The sequence below is a fragment of the Rhinopithecus bieti genome, unplaced genomic scaffold (genome assembly GCF_001698545.2).
Source record: "Rhinopithecus bieti isolate Rb0 unplaced genomic scaffold, ASM169854v2 scaffold_12573, whole genome shotgun sequence".
NCBI lineage: Eukaryota > Metazoa > Chordata > Mammalia > Primates > Cercopithecidae > Rhinopithecus > Rhinopithecus bieti.
Genome location: NW_016807321.1, coordinates 424,199 through 442,502, shown reverse-complemented (window position 1 = coordinate 442,502; position 18,304 = coordinate 424,199). Strand labels below are relative to the sequence as shown.

Here is an 18,304-nt window from a genome sequence, read left to right as displayed (position 1 = left end):
CGAGCCCTGCCGGCCGCTTGGCTTCAGACCCGCCGGGCTCCCGCCGCGCGCGCTGTCCCTGGAGCGCGGGGACGCGGCCCGGAGCCGGGAAGATGGCGAAGCGGCTGTGCGCGGGGAGCGCACTGTGTGTCCGCGGCCCCCCGGGCCCCGCGCCGCTACTGCTGGTCGGGCTGGCGCTACTGGGCACGGCGCGGGCGCGGGAGGAGGCGGGCGGCGGCTTCAGCCTGCACCCGCCCTACTTCAACCTGGCCGAGGGCGCCCGCATCGCCGCCTCCGCAACCTGCGGGGAGGAGGCCCCGGCGCGCGGCTCCCCGCGCCCCACCGAGGACCTTTACTGCAAGCTGGTGGGGGGCCCCGTGGCCGGCGGCGACCCCAACCAGACCATCCAGGTGAGCGCAGGGCGGGCCGTGGGGCATCCTCCCGGGGCACTCGGACCCGGAACGCCGGCCCGACCCCACGGGGAGCGTCGTGGGCCAGGGCGAGTCCAGGTGCGGACTCTGGTTCCGCATTTTGGGGACCCAAGAAGGCACCCGACCCGGCTGCTCCGTCTCGGCCGGGAAACTTCGCGTCCCTCCGGGAAGGCGGAATTAAAGTCCCCGGCGTGGATCCGGGGGCGGCCGGCGCCGGTCCAGTTCGGCTGCGGTGACCGGGGCGGGAGGGGGGCCGAGCCCAGTCCCTGGCGGCCCCAAGTCCGGGATCCCGGGGAGGGCGGGACTTGGCCTCCGCCGCCTGCTGCCGGTGGGGAGGGGGCGCAGCTCCGCCCTACCCGGGACAGGCTGGAACCTGCTGGCCTCTGGATGGGGTGGGAGGGGCCAGCCACCTGAGGCTCCCAAGGTCCCCTCTCAGAGGAGTCTAGGGACTCGGCGAGACCTCCAAAGTAGGGGAGGGCCAGCTGCGAAGTTTTAACTGGGGCTGGGAACACGTGGCTCCCAGGAGGGGCAGAATCTCTGCCCAGCAGGTGGTGGGAGGGGCGGGGGGCTTCAGTCTCCCAGGGAGATGTGTTTTCAGGCCCTGAAGACCCCCGGGGTGCATGTCCCCTCCCCAACAAGCCTTAAACCTGTAGGCAGGTTCCGTTGGCGGGCTCCATGCATGGACACCTAACCTGGAAACCAAGGCTCCTGGCCCTCTAGGCTTAGGCTGGGCCTGGGGTCAGCCTTGGGTGAAAAGCAGCAAAGTCAGCTCCAAGGGCTCCCAACCGGCCGCTCTAGGCCCATTCCCCACCTCAGCCCCACCTTAGGGAGAGTCTAGGTGGTGCCCAGACTCCCACAGCTAACCCCCGCTGGACCCTGTTCTGGCTGGGGCTCCAAGCAGGTGTCAGCGGCTTTCCAGGGCTCAGTTCCCCCATCTGAAGTGTGGGCTGGAGACCTCCTATCTCAGAGGACTGTGCTGGGCTTAAGAAGAGAATGGTGAGCCCAGGAGTCTGGGGAGGCTCCTCCCCCCTCCCCCAGGGCCAAGGTGGTGGGGCAGGCAGAGGGGACAGGCAGAGGGCCCGTGTAACCTGAGCTGTCTCCTCCCTGGTACCTCCGCCTTCCTGGAAGGAGAGACTGGGGCAGGGGCGAGTAGCTGGAGATCTGCCCGGTGGGGGCAGAGGGCCCTGGAGCAAGACTTTGTGGGGATGAATGGAGGAGCCTGGGCTGGGCCCGCCCCCTCTGCCTGCCCCACCACCTTGGCCCTGGGGGAGGGGGGAGGAGCCTCCCCGGACTCCTGGGCTCACCTTTCTCTCCTTAAGCCCAGCACATTCCTCTGAGATAGGAGGTCTCCAGCCCACACTTCAGATGGGGGAGCTGAGCCCTGGAAAGCCGCTGACACCTGCTTGGAGCCCCCCAGCCAGAACAGGGTCCAGCGGGGGTTAGCTGTGGGAATCTGGGCACCTCCTGGCTGCCCCCTTATCTGGTCAACTCAGAGGGGCCGGGTCTGAGGAGGGAGGGCCTGTGGCTGTCTTCTTGCCTGCTACCGCACCGCACCTCAGAGGGCCTGGCTGAGCGTCCCCAGATGAGATTTTGCCGTTCTGGCAGGGGAGGCTCCAGGTGCCCTCTGAACCTCAGACCACCCCCAACCACCTGCCTGTGCTGCATGGCTGGGGGCCACAGGCCCCCTCCCGGATCTGTCTCCTCTGTGGGGGCATATTACCCCTGTCTCCTGAGTAAAGGGCCAGCCTGTAGTCAACGCCCCTCTCCTCTGCCTCAGCTGTGTGGCTTCCCTCTGTCAGCCTCAAGCTTCCTGTCTTTAAAATGGGCACAGCGTGCTGGCCCCCCCTCACCTGAGACTGTGAGCTTGGCCTGAGGAGCCTGGGAAGCGGCCACAGTTTCAGTGGCAGCTATGGGCTATGGTGCTCCACGCCTCAGAGCCGACTTGGATGAGAAACCAGCCGGCCTTGCCCAGCTCATTTCTAACAATAGAGACGAACCCTTCTCTTCCAAAGTCTTGAGCCCTGAGCAGTGAGTGCCCCTGTTCTGAGGCTGCCAGATATGTAGAAAGATCGGCTGGTAGACATGAGCTGGATGGCCTGTGACCTTGGACGCTTTCTTCATCTAAGAGCCACAGGTCTGCTGACTGCCCTGGCCGCAGATTGGGCATGTGAGAAGGCCTTGCCAGCTGATCTGGAGTAGAGCCGCGGGTGGGGCAAGGCAGGCAGGCACAGGAGGTGCCCAGGCGATGAAACCGCAACTCCATCCAAGGGGACTCACTAAGGCTTTGGGGCCTGGAGCTGGGCAGTGCGGTCTCAAGGCTGCAGGCCAGGGGCTCTAAGGGACGCACTGCAGGAGACGCACGTTAGCTGGGCATCCCAGATGGGGGTTGGGGTGAACCCTGCTGGGCAGCTGGAGCAGGCAGAGTGCAGGGGGAGGTGGTGGCCCTTGCAGCCTCAGGCGGGCATCAGGGGATCCCCGGCCGGCCCAGCCTGGGAAGGTGGGGACTGGGCAGCCAGGCCAGCGTGGTGACTTATTGGAGGGGGAAGTCCTTACCAGCCCCTCAGCTGTTTCCTAGCTCTTCTCACGGGACCCTCCGCAGCGGAGGTGGTGGGAGCCTGATTTTCCCAGCCCTGTCCTCTGTGGCTCAGTGAGTGGCCGAATGGGGACTGGAACTGCCTCCCAATAACTGGACCAACTCTGGCCCAGGCAGGGACTGAGCAGTTTCTTCCCTGACCTCCTGGAAGAGTAGAGACTGACCCTTGACCCACAGCCTTCCACTCAGCTTCTCTCTGCTGCTCGTGTGTCTGGGAGGGTCTTGGCCAGCAAGCAACCTTCCCTGGAAGGCCTGGCTGCCCCAGCCAGAGGGCCCTGCCCACACCTACCTTCTCCAGGCGCCCCCGGCCCCACCCTGAGCAGGACCTGTGTGTGCCGTGCTGTCAGTGAACTCTTGAGTTTGGGGGTCACCATCTAAGCTTGGCAGTGTGGCCTGCGGGTAGAGCTCGTGGTGCTTAACTGGGTGTCTTCAGTTGCTCTAGCCCCGTCCACGAAGACTGCTTAGGTGGTGAGCTGGGTACACAGCAGGAATAAGGCAGGTGTGGACCCTGCCACTGCAGAGCTCTGGGGGACCCCAGCGAAGTCCCCAGATAATTCTAGATCTCATACATGCAGTAAAGGAAATACAGCAGTGGCCACACTGGGGGCTGCAGACTCAGAGGCCTCAACCCCAAGCCTGGGAGGATGCCTTTGTATGGACGAACAGCAGGTCTGGTTTCCCTGGGGGGGTATGGCAGCCAGGACCCGGCTCTGCCCCCTCTCCTGGTCCCCGCCCCAGCTCCCAGCACTACCCCTCCCCTCCAGGATGTAGGCCAGGACCCTGCTGGGAGCCTCCTCTGTTTCCCACTCAGCCATGCAGGGCAGGCCCGGGATAGAAGCGGCTGCCAGGCTGTGTGAGCCATTAATCCTCACGGTGGCCCCAGGCAGGTGCAGCCTTATCCCCACTCTTCAGATGGGGACATAGAGGCTCAGCGGTTGCTGTGACTTGGCCTCTTCCCAGGACTCTGAAGCGGCAGCCAGGAGGCCCAGGCCCACGTGCCGCTGCCCACACCTCCACTCTGGGGCCGGTCCCCAGAGGCCGCTGCAACAGCTTAATTCTGTCTCTCTGGAGACCCTAATCCAGAAGCCTGTGGGCAGGATCTGGGGGTGGGGTGGGGTGGGGTCTGGCCGCCTGGATCCCCACCCTGATGGTCCTTCTGTCTGCAGCTCTGCCCTCCTTCCCTCTCTGCCCCCTGCCTTGCTGCATTTTGTCCAAGCCTTTCTGGAGCCCCTGGCAGGGCCAGCAGGGAGAGGTGGCCATGCCTTGCCCCGCTCCTGCCCCTTTTTGCCCCGCTCCTGCCCCTTTTTGCCCCCTTGGCTCTAGACACATTGATCCACCTTGCGGTTTACTGTGAGACGCCTCCTGCCCCCAGGGCTCGTTGCACTGGCACCCCCTCTGCCTAGAGCACACTCTCCCTTACCATGTAGGGCTCAGATGCCACCCCGCTAGACAGGCCCACCGAGATTTTCCCACCCAAGGCAGATGCCCCTCTCCATCCCTGTTCTTCCTCTTTCCTCCTTGGCGCCATGAGCAGCTCACATGAGCCACCTCCCCTGAGTCGGAGGAGCTGCAGGTGCTTAGCGCACGTTTGCTGAGCAAGTTGGCGACGGGGGTGCAGAGGCTGGGCGTGGAACCCGCTCAGTGGGGCCAGGACTCGTCTCAGGGTAGGAGGATGACTGGAGGAGGAAGGGGGTCCCCGGCCCTCCTCGGCTGTCTGACCCTCCCATTCCCTCTTCAGGGCCAGTACTGTGACATCTGTACGGCTGCGAACAGCAACAAGGCACACCCAGCAAGCAACGCCATCGATGGCACAGAGCGCTGGTGGCAGAGCCCACCCCTGTCCCGCGGCCTGGAGTACAACGAGGTCAACGTCACCCTGGACCTGGGCCAGGTAGGGGCCTTCTTTGCCTGCTGCAGTGCCCGTCTCTGTGTCTGTGGCTGTCGGGCCTACCTTGGGCCTCTGGACCAGAAGGCGAGGTCTCCACCCTGAGCGAGATCTGGGGCCTGGGAGGCTGGACTTGGTGGGAGGGGACAAAGGCATGACAGTGGTCACCTTTTGTTTGTGCTTTCAGCATCCCCACGACACAGGGAAAGGGGGTGCTGATGGGGGTGCTTCCAGAGGCCACAGAGTTTGGGTGGGGGTGCTGAGTAGACAGCTTGGGGCCAGGAGGGCAGAGGTGCTGTGAGCAGTGCGGTGGTACCCCCTGTGTCAGGCGCCCTGCTGTTTAAGGATTTCCTGGCGGGTGCGGGAGGGGCCGCAGGAATGCAGAGGAGGCTGGCGGAAGTGGACATTCCTGGGATACCTGTGCCGAGGTGGCGGCTGCTGAGGGTTAGGTGGGGTTGGGTGTCTGTTCTCTGGTCCCCAGCTCTGGGCTCTCCTTGGCCTTGGAGGCCCCTGTACAAGCAGGAGGCTGAAGCTGGGTGCCTCCAAGCGAAGAGTGAACCCCCTAAGGTGGGCCTGCCTCGTTGCCAGCTCTGAGCAGCCCCAGATAAGGGGTGACTTGGCCTATGTACCCGGGCTTGAGGTCCTGGCCTATAAAACCGGCCAGTAATCTTGGTGCTTCTTGAGTCAGGGACAGTGATGGGGCAGGTGGAGGAGGCTGGGCCTGAAAGCCAGTGCCTGGAGTGGGGGCTCCAGGGCTGACCCAGAGGCCTGCATCCCGGCTGGCTTGGTCGCTGTCCCAGTGTGTGACACGTGGGTCTTCACTCCTGTCTGAGTCTCTGTCCCTGTCATTGTCCCGAGGGTGTTGGAGATAGAGGAGGTCTCCCTGGAGCCTGGCTGGAGGGCTGGCCCCAAGGGGCAGGCGCCTTTGACAGCCTTGGTGGCCTGCAGGCCTGGCTGGGGGTGGGCAGGCAGTGAGGGGAGGGCTCAAGCCCCAACAGGTGGCCTGGAATTTCCACGGGTTCCTGAACTTGCTCTAGGGCCCTATGGAGAAGGGTGGGGAGCTGGGGAGGGGTTGCCTGTCCTGGGCTCCCTGCCTGCCTGCCAGGCCCCTGGCCCTGACCTGACCTGGGTCTGGGTGTGGCTTTGCCTGTTTACCTTCATCTCACTGGGTTTCCCCGCATCTGGTTCCCCTGTCCCCTGGAGCCTAGGGGTCCCTCATCTCTCTGGCACAGCAGCAGAGGCCCCCCGCCTTGGCTGCAGCGGATGTGAATTCTCAGCTGCTCCGGTGGGAAGCTGGGAACTGGGTACTGGGTTCTTCCCGCCCCTCCTCCTTCGAGGAACTGGCGTGGCTGGGCTGGGGGAGGGGAGATGCCCCGGTCTCCACGGCAACCCCAAGGTGGCTGCAGAGCCAGTGGGCATAGTGCCTGATATGCCTGGGTGGGGTCAGGGAAGATGGGACTGACACTCAGACCCACACGTGTGAGCTCCACCACCCCTTGGCTCTGGGGCTCTCTCTCAGCCTCGGTGCACATCTGTGAACTGGGCTGGGGACTTCAGGCCTGAAGCCAGTTTGCTTTTAGATTGTTCTGGGCCGGAAATCAGGTTCCACCATGTGAGCATCTTGCCTCTCCCAGCCTCAGTTTCACCAACTGTAAAATGATATGGAGGGAAAAGGAACCCTTTCCATTCCACCTGGGAAGCAGTCCCTCCACCACATCCACCGCACCTATCCTATCCCATCCCTCTCCTGCTCACCCATAACCCCTCATATCCACCCACCCACCTAATACCTGCTACCCACCGCCTAACTAGCCACCCACCTCCTATCCACCCACACCAACCCACTATCCTATCTCCCTCTGCCTGCTCCACCCATCCACCCGCCACAAATATCCCCCACCCACAACCCTATCCCTCTACCCCTCCTGCCCACAAAACAAAAAAATACCCACCCACAAAAAGCTACCCACACATATCCTATCCCATCCCTAAAACTGGCCCTGCTCACCCATCCACACCCACTACCTATCCACACACACACCACCTATCACTACCAAACCCCATATATATATATATATATACACCCAAACCTACCCACCCACCTAACGCTACCCACCCACCTAGCCTATCCACCCCACCGGCAACCACCTATCCCTATCCATCCCTCTGCCTGCTCACCCATCCACCCACTACTACCACCCATCCACCCACCTATCGCCTCTACTACACCCCCTACCTAGCCCACCCACCTATCCAATCGCACCCACCCACCCACCTATCCGTCTACCCACCCACTTACCTATCCACTCCACCCACCCACTATCCTCTACAACCCACGTTACCCACCCACCTACCTATCCACCACCCACCCTGTTCCTCTATCCCACCCTACTACCAGCTCACTAGCCTATCACCCCTACCTATCCACCCACCCACCCACCTATCCCTCTACCACCTACTACCCACACCGGGCCACCTGTCCCTCTACCTACCCCCCTACCTAACCCACCCACCCTATGCCTATCGCACCCACCTAACCTGTCCCTACTACCCACCCCTAGCCTACCCACCCACCTACCTAGTTCCCACGGCCACCTACCTATCCACCCACCTACGCTATCCACCCACCTAACCTAATCCACCCACACATCCACCTACCCCACCTATCCCACCCACCCCTTACCTATCGACCTACTCCACTCCACCCACACCCCACCCCACCCACCCACCTATCCACCCACTCACCGCGACTTAACCATCCTGCCACCCAACCTACCCCTACCTATTAACCCACCCACCCCTATCCACCCCACCCACCCCTAACCCATCCACCCACCCACCTACCCCCTACCCATCCACTCAGCCATCCACCCACTCCCTACCCATCCACCCACCCCTCTACCTATCCAGCACCCACCCTTTCTTCCTTGCTTCCATCTGTCCATCCCTCTGTCTGCTCTTTCCTCCCTCCACACCTGCACCATCTTCCTTCCTTCTCACCCGCTTTCCTGACCATGTGGATGTGTCTACCAAGGCCCCTGTCTGGGCCAGGGGGCTGCCAGCCTTGGTTGGGGTGAGGGCAGGGACTCCCTGGAGTTGGGTGGAGAAATGTCCTTCTTGGGCTTCAGGGCTGATCCTGGGGCGGGACTGGGGCTTCCATCAGGAAGCCAGGCTGAGCAGCGGGTGGGTCCGGGCACTCCCCCTGCAGCGGGCTGCCAGCAGCCTTTGTTCTGGGATCTGGAGCGGATGCCCTGGGAGGGGGTGGGGGGGCTGGCACTGGGCATCGGGAAGGCTTCCTGCTCCTGGAAGGCTGAGGAGGGCGGGGTGGGCTGCATCACGGTTCGGGTCTCACGCCCCTGCTGTGTGGTGGGGCAGGGGCTGGCACAGGGGAGGGGAGACTAGTCCCTGTGGTGTCCACCCAGGAGTGGCTGAGCCTTGGCCCCAGGAGTGCCAGCTGGGCTCCTGGCCTGGGTCCTGCTGTGCCCAGCCGTGGAGGGGTTCTCTCTCCAAGGGTGGGACTCAGGAAGAGGCTCCAGCACTGGTCACTGGTGACTCAGGGGGCAGTTTCCGAGTTCCAGACGTGACCTTCCCCAGGGGGTCCTTCTAGGGGGTTCTTGCGTATCTCCTTGCGTCCTCCGGAAGCTTCTAGAACTGAGTAGTCACATCACTGGCCTCAGGCTCCCTCTTCCGAGAACCACACCCAGGCCCCAGGCCCAGGGAAGGGTGAGCACGTTCATGACTGCCCAGGCACATGGCCAGCAGGTCCTGGCTTGAGCGCCCCCACCCCCTGGCTCTGCTGCAGGATCCAGGCCCTTGGCCCACTACACCAGCATGCTAGCCCAGCAGGCCCAGGTTGTAAGGAGCTGGTCAGAGTGAGTGGGGCTGGCTCTGGCCTGTGTCCCCTCCCTCTCCATTCGGCCCTTGGGTGGTCTAACCGTGGGGGCGGGGCTCTCCCCAGCAGAGGAGGGCATACCTCCTGTCTCCCTCAGATGAGGAGTGAGGACACGGGGGGGCCCCCTTCCTGCAGGGAGACCCCTGCTTTGTCCTCTGCACAGCAGGCCACAGTGCAGGTGCCACAGGTGGGGCAGCGGCTTTGTCCCAGCCCCCGAGGCCCAGAGCTGCAGGGCAAATGGGGAGGCCTAGGTGAGGACCAGGTGGGGGTCAAGGTGTAGGGGAACTGGGCCCGGCAGGGTATGGGGGGGACAGTTGGGCATGAGTCTAGTATTGGTTGGGGGTGAGCAGTGCCAGGTGAGGGCCTGTGCCCCTGGGGATGGCGGAGAGCTGTGGGAGGGCAGAGTGAACTGGGGTAGGGCTGGAGAGGGGAGGCAGTCAGCTGTCCCCTCCAAGTGGGGGTACGAGGAGGCAAAGCTCTGCTGAAGTCATTGGCCACTGGAGTGTGAGTTTACCTAGGCACTTGGGGAAACTGAGGTGGAGTTATGAGAGGGTCAGGGCCAGTGTGGAGTGCCCAAGGTCCCAGTGCTGGGGTCTTGAGGACTGTGGGGTTGGCCATGCTGTCCGGAGTCTGGGTTCCCAGGCTGGTTCCTCCTCTGTAAATGGGGTGAGTACGCCCGCTGGAGGCCCAGCACGCCCAGACTGCCTTACCCTTCAGGACTGCCTGCCCTCTGGCTGGCCGGCTGGGGCCCTGGGCAGGCCTGCTGGTCCAGGGTGCCGCTGGCTTGGCTCCCTGGGCCTGGTTGGGCACTCAGCCATGTGGCCAGTGCCCCAGGACGGTCAGTGGGTTGTCCGGGGAAGGACAGGAAGTGCAGCGCGGCCAGGCTCTAGGCTCTAGTTACCCCGTTTGGCAGCCGGGACAGGTGCACTGGCTGGGCCGGACGCAGCCACTTGAGTGGGGCTCCCTGGGGGTATGGCGGGAGTCCTGGGAGGCACCACTCCCCTCCCCTGGCACAGGGTAGACAGCAAGACCCTCCCTCTACTTGTCCTGGAAGGAGAACGCGGCCCAAGGGGCTGCCATGCCAAGGTGGGGCTGGGGCTGCTCCTCTCCCCGCACCCCCGCCGCCATGCTTGCCCTTGTTGGCTGCACGGCCAGACCTGGCACTCAGGGCACAGAGATGACCCCGCATCCACCTAGACCCCAGGCGGCCCCCAAAGGCTTCCTGTTTTCTGTTTCTAAACAAGAGCCACCACATTAGCCTCTGATGATACAGCTCAGTGGAGACTAAACTGTTTGGGTTTTAGGCCGAGGGGTCCCCTTGGGATAATCTCCACTTCCTGTGTCTCCGGCTGACCATCTGACCTGACCTGGACCGGGCTGCAGGGAGGGAGCCCTGAGCTTGGACTGCAGTGGTTGGGTCACTGAATCCACCCCATGCCCAGCTCTGTTGAGGTGCAGGCAGCCCCCTGGCTGGGACCCCATGCCCTCCCTCCAGCTGGGGAGCTCCTGTCCCCCCACCCACTCCTGGAAGTTTCCCTGTCCTGCTTAGGGCATCTGTAGTTGGGCATGGCGACATCCAACCCTGGAGTCCGGGGTTCTGGCCTCGGAGTTTTTATTTTTCTTCCCAGTGGTGGGCTTGCTGTGGAAACCCCCGGCTTTTCCACTCCACGTCCCTCTGGGAGAAGTGTCTGCGTGGGGCGTGTTTCCGGACCCCTGACGGGTTGTGTGGCCGCTGTGCTTATTCACCCCGCTGGGTGTCGGTGGAGCCGCCCCGCCCCTGCTTTGGGGCTTATCTGTGCGTCCAGATGGGGTCTCTTCGAGGGCAGGCACACGGCAGGAGCGGGCAAGGGCTGGGCTGGCCCTGGACTCCGGGCATCGAGGGGGCCGGGTGCCCCGGTGCCCTGTCCGAGTGGCGTGGTCAGGGTGCTCGCCCGGATGCCTGGGGCTAGGAGGGACTTTTCCTGCCCCGGGAATTGGCACAACGCCCTTCTTCCTGCAGGGCCTGGGCTGAGTCACAGACCTCTGTGATTCAGGCTGCCGGGGAAGGCTGGACTGGCCCTCACCCGGCACAGTGGGTACCTGGGCCTGGCCCTGGTCTCCCCAACCCAAGATGGGCCAGGGCAGAGCTGGGTTTGGGCATAGGACAGCACCCCCTCCCCTCCTCGGGAGGTTCCAGCCACAGCCCACCCCATGGTGAGGTGGGTGCCTCAGCCGAGGAGGCTGCTGGCCAACAGCCCCACGCCATCCCCAGGGCCCCCGAAAGCCCCCCAGCATTTCTCTGTAGTCCTCACCGTGCTGCCCAGACCCCAGCACCTACCCAGTCCCCTCCGCAGCTCTGCCTTCAGAGCGCCAGCGTGTGGTGCAGCTCTGGTGGGGGCCTCTCGGCATTTCTGCGGAGTGGCTGCTGCCTGCCCTCCAGGAACAGCTGGCATCCTCCCTCCCAGGGCGCTCGAGCCTTCATGCCCTCATGAAAGGCATTTTATCCTGATGCCCCTCACTGCAGCTCTTCCCACTGCCCTGTGCCCAGGGAGGGGAAGTGTCCGCCCCAGGGCCACACAACCCCTGAAACCTGGAGCCTGCCTGGGCCCCGGGCCCTGTGCTCCTGGGGCTCTCGCCAACCCCCTGTGAGACAGTGGTCACTGGGCAGAGGCCTCCTCTGGGAGCCACGGCCCTCCCAGGTCAGGTCGGGTATGGGGGGACTGGGGGGTGCAGTGGCTGAGAGGCGGGTCCGGCTGCTGTCCTGGAGACGTGCCTGCCCCAAAATAGCCAGATTTTTAAAAATAACTCAGGCGGCTTTTGTTTGGCTTTTGCTTTAAAAGAATTTTTTTTTCCTTTTGCACAGAACTATGTAGCAGCGGAAAGGTCAGCACTGGCAGCTGAGCTGAGCAGGGCGTGGAGGGGGAAGGGCGGTCCTGCAGCCCGGGGTCTGCGCTCGCTCCGGGTCATGGCGAGGGCGGCCAGTGTGGCCCTGGGAGCTACAACCAGGTCAGAGACAGATGGGAGCCCTCCAGTGCGGGCTGCCCTTCCTGTGAGCATCTGTGCAGCCACCAGGCCCTCGAGGACAGCTGTCCAGGGCCCCCGTCTGACAGATAGATGGTTGGAATGAGGGACAGACAGGAGGCCAGGATCTTCCCGTGCGTCCCACGGGTGGAGAGGGCGAAATTTCTGTGTCCCCCTCGTCCTGCCGATCAGTGTCTTCGAGTCAATATTTGTGCAAGTGCTCTCAGCTGGGAAAAATGCAGCTGGCCTGCTGAAGGGGAGGGGAGGGACGGATGGGCCCGAGGAGAGTGCAGCCTCCAGGCGCTCAGGGAACAGCGGGGGCGGCTCCCAGGGGGCTCAGTCGGGACCTTTAGTCTCTTGGTGGGAGGGGCTGTGCTGCCAGCTCCCCGAGAACTGCCTGTGTCCGTGCCCCGTCCACCTCAAGCGGACCCATCCCTGTCCAGGCACAGGGGCCACTGGCCCCCGCCTGGGGCTCTCTGGAATGCTTGTGGTCAGGCCCATAGGGGCTGCGGAGGCCTAGGTGTGGGGCTGGGTATAGGGTCTGACCCTGAGGAGGCTCAGACCCCTCCCTGCTGGACAGGGCATGTCTCCCTGCCCCCCACCCACAGGGAGGTAGACGATGACCTCAGAGCCTGGCAGCCGGTGAATAGGCCTGTGCCCCGCCCCCACCCTGGAAGGCTGCGCTTGGCTCCCACAGTCCCCCTCCGAGGACACTCGGAAGCAATGCCAAGCCCTCCGAGAAGGGTGGGATTTGGGCCTGGTGTGCCTGGAGTCCTGGAAACTTGCCCCTACCTGGGATCTGGGCAGCCAGTGCCCCCAAGGGCTGAAGCGATGAGGGCTCTGTGGTCTTTCCAGGGGGGCCTCACAGCACTCTCAGTCCAGCTCAGTCCGGTGGGGTGACTGTAGGTCTCGTGCACCTCTGGGGGACCCTACTCTCCCCCTTGGGGCCCTAGGCTCCCAGGCCTACCTGGCCAGCAGCACCCAGCTGTTCCCGGGCACACCTGCTGTGGCGAGAAACCCTCCAGAGGAGCGGGCACCGGCGGGTCAGGGTCCTGAAGAGGTGCAGTGGGTGGCCCTGGGGTGTGGCGTGACCCTCGGAGGCCTGCTGGCCTTTTCAGGGCCCACCTGGGGGCCCACCTGTGAGCAGAGGAGGGACAGGTTCCCACGGCCGCCCGCAAACAGTTGGGCTGAGTACTGAGGTCTCCAAGGTTTCCGTCGCGGACCCTGTGGGGCTGTCAGGGGAGGTGTGGGCTGAGACAGGCCACCCCTGTGCTGTGGGTCCATGAGTGGCCTCTCTCCCCAGCACCTGGACCTCTTTGTACAGGCGGGGAAGAGGTTCGTATTTCCTCCGCCTTCCTGCCAGGTCCTTGTGGAGCCTCTGCCTGGGATCTGTGGGATAACCCTTTCCTCTTTGTGTGAGGGGCTGGGGAGGGGCTCACCCTCCCTCGGAGCCTCCAGGCTTGTGACAGGGCCTGGAAACACTTTCCCTCCTTTGCCCCCACGTAGGGCTCCCCTCAGAGGCTATGGCGGGTGGGAGCACTTGGCCACAGCAGGGGCTGAGCCCTGGCTTGCACGAGTGTGAAGGTGGGGTACTGCCTGGGCACCACCCCCTCCTGTGTGCCTCTGGAACCCCCCTGCTCCTGGGTGCAGCCTCTTGCCAATGAGGTCATGGGCTGTTTTAGGGACCAGAGACCTTTTCAGAGGGGGCCTGTGGCCTGGGTCCATGGAACAGCCACCCCCGCGGTGTTTCACTGGTGTGTGTGCACCCCCAGGTGCAGGCATGGAGGCCCAGGGTTATGTTGGGTGGGAGCAGAGATGAGGCTGGGTAGCACTGTCTGCTGGGGGCAGGGGAGGCTCAGGCCTGGAGTCCTGAGGGCAGGGTGGTGGGGGATTGGTAGGGGAGGGAGGGAGGCCCAGGCGGGTCAGAGGCCTGAGGGGAGCCAGCAGGCCTGGCTTGTGCGGAGAGACAGGCCTGGGCCTGGGGTGGTGTCCACAGCTGAGGATTAGGGGGAGGGGCTGCAATCAGGGAAGCCTTCTCTGGGGAGGTGTACAAAGCGCCCTGTGAAGACTGAGCCAGGCTCTTCTCCAACCCTGGGGCACAGACACATGGGCTGTCCCTGGTGGAGGTCGAGCTGACACACGGGAAGAAAGTGGGCAGAGCCAGGGCGGGGCTGGGGCAGGGTCTTGGGGTTTCGGGGGCCTGGGAAGGAGCAGCTTTCCTCTGCCCTGGTCAGGGCTGCCCTGACACTCACAGGGCCACAGCAGAGCTACCGCCCCAGTGCCTGGGCTGGTGGAGTCTCCGAGGCAGGCTCAGCTTCCAGAGGGCCCCCTGCCTGCAAGGCTGAGCCCCGCTTGCTCCCTGCAGCCCGGTCCCCGGGGGCTCAGTGGGCCCCTGGCTATGGGCTGGTCAGCAGGGGAGTGAGCGGAGCCCGGGGGAGGGGTGCCCAGCGTGAGGTGGGGGCAGAGGCCCCATCCTAGGAGCAGCTGACCTGTCAGAGGGACTAGGGGGTTAGACCTTTGGACCTGCCTAGTGGCAGGGACCACTGTCTGGCCACTGGGCCTGGCTGGACATGAGGGCTGTGGGGACACTGGGGTATGTTCCTGCCTCCACCCTGGCCAGTCACTGCCTGGGCCGTAGGTAGGCCACTCCCTAGCTTGTTCCATCTGCAGCCACAGAGCTTGCAGGACCATGGAGAACCCCAGGCTCCTGCAGCAGGGAAAGGGAGGAGGCAATGCATTGGTCCTGAGCACAGGCGGGGTGCCCTTCCAGGAGGGCTGGTTCCCGGGGGCTCATCTCCCTCTCTGGGGAGCCTCTCCCCTGGGTTCGTCTGCCCCACGCAGGCAAACCCAGAGTTGCCCCCTGTGTGGCGAGGGTGCCACATCCCCTGCTGTGGCCTCACCTGAGGGGCAGAAAATGAGCCAGGCCCCTGACAGCATGGGAATCCAGGTGCTCCTGGCTTCCCTGATGCCCTCTCGGCCTGCAGGTCTTCCACGTGGCCTACGTCCTCATCAAGTTTGCCAACTCACCCCGGCCGGACCTCTGGGTGCTGGAGCGGTCCATGGACTTCGGCCGCACCTACCAGCCCTGGCAGTTCTTTGCCTGTGAGTCTCTGCCGCCACAGGGCCTGGGGGGCGAGGCGGGGGGCGGTCCCTGGGCAGGCCCTCCATGACTAGGCTTCTGAAGGTCTCCGAACGCCCAGCCCTGCCCTCACACCCAGCCGTTGTGGTCATGACTGTCAGACAAGGACTTGAAGGCTCATGGGGATTTATTGGCTTCTGTCCTTGGCATCGGGCACAGCTGGGTCCAAGGGCTATGGCGCCAGGAATCTCTGGTGCCATCTCTTGGCTGCCTCTGGATGACTTCATGGGCTGGCTGCTCCCCGTGGTGACAGAAGGGCCCTGACAGCTCCCACCTCACTTCCTGCCGGCTCAGCCACCTGTGTCGGGAGTACTGGTGTCTGAGCACCCGTACGCTGGCCGTCCTTGGCCCCGTGCCACCCTGACCAGTCATGCTGGTGGGAATGAGTGCTGGCAGGCCTGGTCACGTGTCACCCAAAATTTCCTGGCCTGAGGATGGGGGAGGGGCAGGTCAGTGATGGGCAGTAGGCGTCTGTCCCCAAGGAAGGGAGTGAGGATAGTCACTGGGGGGGGTCACTCGCTCTCAAAGCATGCCAGGGCAGTGCAGTCCAACGAGTCAGGCCCCTCAGCCAGCGAGCTGTGGTCTCTGTCACACGGCCTCTTGGCCCGTGGGAGCCTCGGTGGCGAGGCCCAGAGACGTCAAGGGGCCCGGGTCACTGCGGGGGCCCAGGCTTTCCTGGTGATCCAGCGCCCCCGCCCCCCCCACCATTCCCCGCAGCCTCCAAGAGGGACTGTCTGGAGCGGTTTGGGCCACAGACTCTGGAACGCATCACACGGGACGACGCGGCCATCTGCACCACCGAGTACTCGCGCATCGTGCCCCTGGAGAATGGAGAGGTGGGCCCGGGAAGGGCAGCGCGGTGCGGGGCTGGAGAAGGGAGAGGTGGGCCCAGCAGGGGTAGCGCGGTGCAGGGGCTGGGGGCTGGGGCCACACCGGCCTCACCGCGTACCACCCACAGATCGTGGTGTCCCTGGTGAATGGGCGCCCAGGCGCCATGAATTTCTCCTACTCGCCGCTGCTGCGTGAGTTCACCAAGGCAACTAACGTCCGCCTGCGCTTCCTGCGCACCAACACGCTGCTGGGCCACCTCATGGGGAAGGCGCTGCGAGACCCCACAGTCACCCGCCGGGTGAGCTGCCCATGGCCCAGGCAGGGGAGGGGGAGTGGCCGGGTGGACCCGGGACTTGGGGTGGGTGAGGCCTGGCTGCCTGGCGCTCACGGGACCTGCGGGTGCAGTATTATTACAGCATCAAGGACATCAGCATCGGAGGCCGCTGTGTCTGCCATGGCCACGCGGACGCCTGTGATGCCAAAGACCCCACAGACCCGTTCAGGTGAGGCCCCGTTCAGGGGAGGCCCTGTTCAGGTGCAGTTCTCAGCTCCCTGCCTGTCCTTGTCACCCCTGCCGACCCTGCGGGTGGGTGACCTGGTTCCATGGTCCACCATGACCCTGTTCTCTGTGTGACCTGAACTGACCACCATTGCGTGGGCCTCAGTTTCCTCATCTGTGCAGTGATGTGGAGGCCAGGGCGTGTGCAGCCTCCCCAGGGTGCCCCATCTTGGTTTGGGGGAGCCTTGCCCTCCTGCTGGCAGAGGCAGGGCTCTCTGGACCCCCAGGCCAGCTGGCCTTCCCACAATGGCGGACCCCCGGGGCCCGGTGAGGAGAGTCAGTGATGAGGATGATTGATTCCCGAGTCCACGTCTGCGTGCCCTGGAATGGACAGGTGCCCACTACCTGCCAAGGCAGCCCTCATTCACTTATAGGGGTGCCCACTCAGCTCCCCCAACCTTTCAGGACACAACAGACAACTTCCTTGCTGCCGCCAGCCCTCACCTTCACTCCAACCAAGCAGGGACCAAGGCCCAGGATGGGGATGGCGGGGTGGGGGCAGCCAAAACCCCACATCTGCTATGCCCTGTGTGCCTGCTTTCGGGGGCGGCCAAGGGCACTGCAGAGCGTCCACCTCCCCGAGCCCTGCACAGAACGGGCAGCGGCCCTGGTGCTGGCACCTGCACATTCCTGGGCCCCACCCAGAATCCTCAGTAAGGTAGGGCTGGGCTCATTCTCCGGAGAAGCAGCCCCGGGGCACGTCCGTCCTTTCCTCCCTCCCTCTGTTCCTTCAGCCAGCAGCTGTGTGTTGAGCGCCTAACACATGCTGGGTCCTTTTCTTGGAAATGGGAACAGAGGGTGGGACCCAAGTCCAGCCATCGGAGCACCTGTTCTGGGGGAGGCAGCTGGGAAACACGCAAACCAGTACTCAGCCTGGAGGGTGTAACACCCGAGGGTGGCAGTGCAGGCATGGGGCTGGACAGAAGCCACTCAGAGTGGTGCAGCTGAGGCTGAGTGTGTGATGAGGCTCCTGAAGCCCCGGCAGAGCGCCGGCAGGGCTCATCTGGTTCCTGAAACCATGCAGCCCAACTTCATGTGCTTGGATTTAGGACCTGCCCCCTGCCTTCTGCTGGGGTCTTACTGCTCTGTCCACACTCCAGTTTACAGGGGAGGCGGGTGAAGCTCAGATAGGACAGAGGTTCACTCCCATTCTCATGGCCAGTGCCAAGCAGAGGCGGGAGCCCCAGCTCCTTCGGATGTGGCTGAGGGGAGGAGTGGCACAGTCTCCTGACCTGGAGGACTTGGGATGTTTTCCAGGAGCTGTGGGCCCTGGGGACCCACCCTGGGCACTGGTTGCTGCCAGCACGGCTTCAGGCTGCTGAACTCCAGCAGAGCTAAGTTGTCCTGGGAAATTAAGTGCCAAGTGGGGACACAGCTCGTGACAGCTGGGAGTGGAACCCACCAGGCAGCCAAATGGGCCTCTGAGGAGAGGAAGGTTGCAGGAGCCGGGGCTTGCCTTGGCCTGCAGGGAAGACATTGCCATCCCTTGACTCACCACACCTGGGTGTGGACTGCGCTCAGCTCTCCCTGCAGGTGCAAACGGGTGACTGGGCATCTTTCCTGGAACCACAGACTCTGTTACCAGCACTTGGTCACACACCAGTGTCCCAAAACATCAGCCTGCCCGTGTTCTCCCTGCACCCTTTACCCACCACCCCACCTCTCCTCCAGGGAAGGGGACTCCGTGTCTTCAGCCAGCTCCTCTCTGCTTCTTCACCTCCACCATCACCTTACTCCCACCCCAACCACCAGCCCACCCCAACATCATCACCCCACCATCACTATCATCACCCCCACCATCATCACCCCCAACATCAGCATCAACATTATCACCGCCACCATCACCATCGTCACCCCCACCATCACCATCACCCCACCATCACCATCATCGCCCCCACCATCACTATCATCACCCCCAACATCAGCATCATCAACATTATCACCGCCACCATCACCATCATCACCATCATCACCCCACCATCATCACCCCCACCA

At 63.9% G+C, this 18,304-nt stretch overlaps 1 protein-coding gene across 1 annotated transcript in view; it reads left to right on the top strand.

The window, feature by feature from the left end:
- The first annotated feature begins 9 nt into the window (after positions 1-9).
- LAMA5 (laminin subunit alpha 5) overlaps positions 10-18,304 on the top strand; it is a 62,102-nt gene continuing 43,807 nt past the window's right edge. The window contains 6 exon segments of the mRNA XM_017881143.1: positions 10-389; positions 4,742-4,894; positions 14,765-14,882; positions 15,637-15,755; positions 15,878-16,048; positions 16,156-16,253. Coding sequence (XP_017736632.1) covers positions 93-389; positions 4,742-4,894; positions 14,765-14,882; positions 15,637-15,755; positions 15,878-16,048; positions 16,156-16,253 — 956 coding nt within the window. The 5' untranslated portion in view covers positions 10-92.